Consider the following 6614-nt stretch of genomic DNA (forward strand, 5'->3'; position numbering starts at 1 on the left):
GGAAAAGGCCCCTGTTTTGGAACAGAGTATGGAATATTGGGGGGGGGGGGGCGGTGGCTGCTGCACCTTCAGCCATGACCTAGGATTGGGGCCAAAGTCACAGCCACTGCTTCCCCACTCCCCACTGCTCTCTCCCCATTAATCCATCTTCCTAGCACTTAAATTCCAAAATCTTGAGTAGCTCCAAAACAGCTAGTCCGCATTTTTATTGCATTAATTATTGCTTACTACAATGTGTTAGATCCTGTTCATATACAAGATACAGTCTCTGATGCAAAAAGCTTGAAGTCAAAAGAAGCTAGCCCTAGGAGAACATAAGGTATCAAACTTAAAATGTGCATTATTTGGCACATTGCCTGGAAACTGCCAAGAGAGACATGATAAAACAAAATGCATTATGGTTTATATTTTATTTTGTATGCATACAAACACATGATGGTGTAGTATAAAATTTTTTACTTGCATGAATATGCAAATTCCCTTTTCTGCATTGGAGAAAGATGTGAAAACACAAGCATTTTTTGCTCAGTGTAGATGCAACTAAATAGGACATGAATATCTGCCACAAGTACTAACTTTGAAAGAGATACTTCCCTCTTATCTCATAGGTTTACTTCATTATTTATATGGCAAAGACCTTTTAACCATCACTATGCAGGGGTTAAGCTGCATTTAAGCTTTTATAACTTAACATTTTATGCATCTGAAATATCCTTAAGATACGTTCTCCTATGACCTCCTTTAGTATTATGAACTTCTTCAAAGATTTAAACAAACATTTATACCCAGTGCCCAAAGCACCTGGAAAATTCATATCATTTGAGATTTACAAAGAAAAAACCCCCCTGCCCTTGTCATGAAAGACAATTCAGCAAATAGTAATTTATGCAGATTTTCCTATTTTACCAACTAACAGATGTTATAAATAAAAATATGCTATACAGTAAAAAAACCAAATGGACATAACAGATTCTTTGCCATTTAAACAGCAAATGCTATGCTGCCAATGTGAAACTACATTAACTCAATTTATTTTTCTATCATTTACCTTTTTCCACAGACAAATGAAAGACAGAACTTCATTCTAAATTTGCCTTGCACAGTTGCATTTAAAGTTTCATACTTTAAAAAAAATCATAAATAATTTTTTTTAAAAGAACCTGCTCAGGAAAAAAAGATTTACTGTCACTTAAACCATATTACTTCAAAAATATTATACATAGATTTTATACATTTGAGAAAAGACTGCAACTGAAGTATGTGTCCCACTTAGCACTGTCAAACAAATCCTTGAGAAGAAAAAGGAAGTACTGCAGCTATGTAAGGGCTTGTCTCCATACACAGCTGCACCAGTTTAACTAAAAATGTTAAATTAAACTGATTTTGTTAATCATGAAGCCATGCTGGATACTTGTGTCTGTTTAAATGAGATTTCATTTGAGCTGCAGTTGATGATGAACACATTTAAGCAAACAAGAAAAAAAGCCACCCACTTTGAATGGAAGGCATCAGAATGAGGTGTATACCCACTTATATTAAAATTAATAACCAGATCTTTGCATAGCGAAACCTTCCACAGACTTCCTGCACAAGGTCCACATGCGGAAAGATTTTTAGTACTAGGAGGATTCAAAAGCAGGATAAATGACTAAGAGAAAAGGCTGAAAGATCCAAAGTATCCTACAGTATTAAAAACTGCCAGTGGATGTAGTTCTCTCCCTTCGCCACTACAAGTCAAGCAACATGTGCAGTTTGCAAAGAAGGTGCTAACTGTACAAATGTTTGCACTAAAGGCAGATTCCATGGGTAGCATCTTTGGAAGATGCCAGCTAATAGGGCAGTGTGAAGCTTCAGGTGCTGACTCAATTCAGAAGAGATTTGGCCCGATTCAGCAGCTGAATCTCCAACTCTGAATCGAATCGGGAGACCAAAGAAATAGGTCCAAATCGATCTGAAGCTCTCAAAGTCGATTCAAAAAAGATTCAGAGAGCTTTGGAGATTCGGGCAGTCCCCACTCGCCACCGCAGGGAGCTGGACCCAGGCTCTGTGCTGGTAAGTAGGGGGTGGGGGACGTGGACCATGGGGGGACCCCTGCCAGGCCCCATCCTCTGCCTGCTCCTCCAGCCCCCCCAAGCATCCCCCAATCACTCTCCCAGCCTTCCCCATGGCTGCCCCGCCTGGCCCCAGCTCCCAGTTCTTTAAAAAAGCCCTGCACTCACCAGATGCTGCAGCAGCAGTCAGGGCTTCTGGAGGCTCATGGCAGAGGCCCCCATGCAGCACAGGGTAGTAGGCAGGGGCAGCAGGGATCACCCACCCACCTGGCAGGAGCTCGAGTGCATGGGGCTTTAAAAAATAAATTAAAAAATAGAGCCAAGCTCCCAGGGCCAGGTGGAGTAGCTGTGGGGGGCACTGGGAGAGCAGGCAGGAGATGGAGCTTGTTTCATTTGGAGCTTCAGCAGCAGCCAAATCTCCAAATCAGATTTGGCCAAATCAATTCAAGACAGCAATTCAAATCACTCAGTCAAATCACTGTCCCTTGAAATTGGCCAAATCCGAAGCAAATACTAGCCGCTTTGCACAGGTAGGCCTCTGCTTGTTACATATGAACAAAAGGTTGCAATGCCTGGTGCTGTTTCAAAATCAAAGGGATGCCAAGTCAGCTGGGGAACAAGTCAGTTTGTCAGAGGGATGGCTCCATCCTCCTTCCAGTTCCCCTGAGCCCCCTCCTACCTGATGACGGTTTTGGCTCTGCCCTCCCCCACTGCTGCCAGTTCTCAAAATATTTTCTCAAAAACTTTTCTTGAAGCCCTCTCATTTAGTCCCAGCCTTCATTTTTAGTTAAGTTTCTAATGTTCTGGGTTGCAGAAAAATATTGATAATGTTGATAATAGCTCAGAAGACCCCAAAAAAGCCATTTTTTAAAATTATAATGTTCACACCACTCATGATTTCTGAGCAAGTGTGATCGACAACTCTCTCCACATCAAACACATTCATAGCATCTAGCCCCTCCTGGTGAGGGGGCCTGGGTGCAGGAAGCAGTGCAGAGCAATAAGTGATGTGATTCTAACGACTGTCCTCAGCACTATAACACGTGAATTAAATGAAGTAACAGCAGAATTTTGATAGCTATTGTTGTTGCCTGGGTTTCTTGTGCCCAATCTAGTGTTGACTTTGCCAGGGAAATCTGTAAAATGGCATCCAGTCTGCACGGTAAAGAAGGAATTCCATGGTCTGGGTTTGGAAAGGTGTAATGTAGTTTTCCATGTATACCAGACTTCCTGCATTTTCAGCAGCAACTCTGCTCTCTACCCAAGTTCCCTTCTTAAATTGCGCTTTGGGCTCTTCTTAAAAAACAGTACTTTATGTCAAGCTGCTGCTGTTGCAAATATAGGATGGTATATTTTGGGTCCAACTGGGAAAAAAAAATCAGTTACTCTTATAAATGGAAGAGTTGTAAGACTAAGGCAGTTATATAGCAGAAAAGGAACATGGGAGCATTCATAGCAATAAGAAGGTTTTTGAAAATGGGCACTGTCGAAGGTGAATCTAGTCAGTCTAAAAAGCCCTGTGACAAGTGTATATGGGGAGGTAACTTCCACTGGAAATATGAACTTATGCAGAATCGCATTTCATAGACAGTGATCAAAGCAGACTCAAGTACGGTGAGAAATAGAAAGAAAAAGCCTTTTGCAGCCTGAAAGCATAACAACAATAATTGGTAAAACAGTTATATTTTCAGAACTATTTTTAAAGAACAAAAAGAATGTTGAAGTGGTGAGACTAAATTTAACGATGAGAATTTCCTTCAGGATGATGGACTAAAGAGTCAAGGTTTCCAGATTCCACAAAGTTGAATCTCTATTGGATGATATTCCTTGTGAAATGAGTCTTTGTTCATACAAACATTCAATCGAGATGCCAAATATCTGGAGGGGGGATAATTATTTCACTAAGTGATGATATTAGAGCAGCATGTGAGAGAAATGTTAATAAAAGTATACTGTCATAAAGGCAGCCTCTAAAGCAGACAAAGAAAGTAGCTGGCAAATTAACTGGGAAATGGTATTTTGGTAGACTTTCTACCCATAGTAATTCTTAAAAAGCAGTAAGGATGTTTTTTTCCTGTTTAGCAAAACAGGACATATATGTAAATTTATGTTTAATTAACAGACTCAAAGGACTCTAATGATTTTAAGGTGGGGTACATCAGCATCAGAACCAGAAATACTGGAAACATGACTGAAGGAAACTTTCCCATGCAATTACTCTGTGCCCCACTTGGGTAATTCACCTGTTCCCAGTAAACGCATCTTGCAGAGCAGTGAGTTAACTAGTCAGCTTTTGAGAAGTACTGAAGAATACCAACAGGACTCCACTGTGTGGACATTATAGACTGCAGGAAAGTGTCTAAACACCAACTCTAAGCAAGAACAATTCTCAATAGCTTTATTCCCCTCTCCAAAAACTGAGGTGCTGAGGAGGCAGCTGAGATAAAAGCCCTTTTCTGTCAGGAAGGGGGGAAAAATATAATTCCCCATATATTCCACAACTATATTGATCATGAAGTGTTTTGCTTTCCATTAGAGCTCCACTTAGACCGCCACTAATGACACTTCAAAATTTAGCTGCAAGTCTTACTGCAAGGTTTTGCGTTTTGGCTGCTAAGCAAACAATTAATTATTTATAACTTGTCTGATGCTTCTCCCCCAGTAAACAGACTAGTTAAATGAATCAGCTTGGAAAAGGCAAATATCTGCTTTATATGATAAAGGGGCCCATTTTAAAATAAAGATAGTGAAGCTTACTTGTTGGCAAACAAAGGTTTTTTCCAGTACCATTTTTAGTGACTAGTGAGAAAGAACAGCATTAAATATAGCATTACCTTCGTAAGTGTGATAGTTGTAGTAGGCAAAGTGATTCCTTCTCCCTGGGGTTAGAAACACATGCAGAGGACCCAGGTGAAGGCAGCACCAGCAGGACAGATACCATGCAGAACATGCGGAAGAGGGCAGGAAAAGAAAAGACAGGAAAGGGTGAAACTGTAGCCGCACAACACTTACTCAAAAGGATGCAGTGCATTTCATTCTTTCAATTTAAAAAGCTTTGTGATATACAAAGACATTGATGCTAGTGAATGGATTAAACTATTATTTTAGAAGCTGACAAGCTGTTAGAAGAAAGCACAAACAATAAGTCAGTCTCCAAAGCAATGTGCAAAGGCTGAAGTTAACTGTACACAGAGTTGCCACCTGTCTCATTTTAATTTTTTCTGTTTTTCCAATTATCAGATGTCTTATTCCAATACCCAGATGCACAGAGCTTTTAAACATTAAAATAAACAGATTCTATGAATAGTACACTTAAGGGAGAATAAAAAGAAAAAAAGAACGTCAAAAAAGCCTGTAAAGATTGTAAAAATGCAGACAAATGCAAACAGCTAATTTTAGTCTCCCCAAAACGATACCAAATAAGTCTGGCATATACCAGGTGTTCTGCTGATTTCATTTAATATGATCTGAAGTTTTACTGCTTTAATAAGATAACAATCAATCACTTAAGGTACAGCAGCTAAAATGTTACATCAATTCAAAATTACTTTCAATAAAAAAACCCCCTCAGCCTTCAGGAGACAAAAGATCCCTTCAACTTCCAAATACCAGACCAACATACCCAAAAAGTACATTATCACCCAAACAAGATACGCAAACATCACAGGGCAGAGGTGGGTTGGTGAGAAAGACCTATAATTAATGCTGACCACAACATATGAAAAAAAATTCTATTTCGCCCTCAAGAAGTAAAGTGCAAAAACACACACTGTAAAAACCAAAGTTATACATCTTTTTTTTTAAACAGCGCTAGCTCACCTCCTCCATTTCCCTTCCCCCCACCAATAATCGTAAATTATAGACCATCTTGAAGATTAAGTAAATCTGTACCCAAAAACGTTTAGTTTTGCAAATTATTTGGAGAACCAATGGAAGTTAACATATATTTTTAAACTAGAAAAAACAAACTTAATTATAAAACAGTGAGCAAGCTAAAATGTATTTTTTAATAGGTTTATTTTAAATGCATTACTCCACAGTATACAGTACTGTTAACCAATGTACTGCAGTATACCTCAAAGCAATATGATCATTCCTATTACAGCACTAATTTAATTTTAAATGCAGTCATATTTAAAAGTAGAACTATTCAAAATGTTGCTTTCACCAATCTGAGAAAGTTGAAAAATATATTCACATTTTCAATGTATTCTTAAACAAGGTGATAACTGCCATGTACAATAACTACTTTTCTATATAAAGTTGTATACTGACAGACACTTGCAAGTAAGATGTTAACTATTTTATTGTGATTTAAGTGTTTAAGAATCTAAAAGTGATGCATCAAGTTTGGCACCCAAAAATCCCAGCAAAAAAAAGCTTTTAAGTGAACAACTAGTTTATAAGCACTAAGACAAAAAGACAATATTAAAAATAATTTCTTGTCTTCTCAAAGTTTTGATTCATTGGAACTATTTCTCATTTCACAATTTAGACTTCAAACCCATATTCAGTGATTCCCTATGAGTTATTCTCTTTCCTTTTATCTTGACAAAATCAGAA

The 6614-nt window shown here is 38.4% G+C and overlaps 1 protein-coding gene across 1 annotated transcript in view; it reads right to left on the minus strand.

Annotated features, from left to right (window-relative positions):
- Positions 1-6614, minus strand: part of AFDN (afadin, adherens junction formation factor) — a 182195-nt gene that overhangs the window by 131219 nt on the left and 44362 nt on the right. The window contains exon 9 of the mRNA XM_019526929.1: positions 4886-4930. Within this exon, the coding sequence (XP_019382474.1) occupies positions 4886-4930 (45 nt within the window). The remainder of the gene's footprint in view (positions 1-4885; positions 4931-6614) is intronic.

This window comes from Gavialis gangeticus, unplaced genomic scaffold, assembly GCF_001723915.1.
Source record: "Gavialis gangeticus isolate Ggan-Ray unplaced genomic scaffold, GavGan_comp1, whole genome shotgun sequence".
Lineage (NCBI taxonomy): Eukaryota > Metazoa > Chordata > Crocodylia > Gavialidae > Gavialis > Gavialis gangeticus.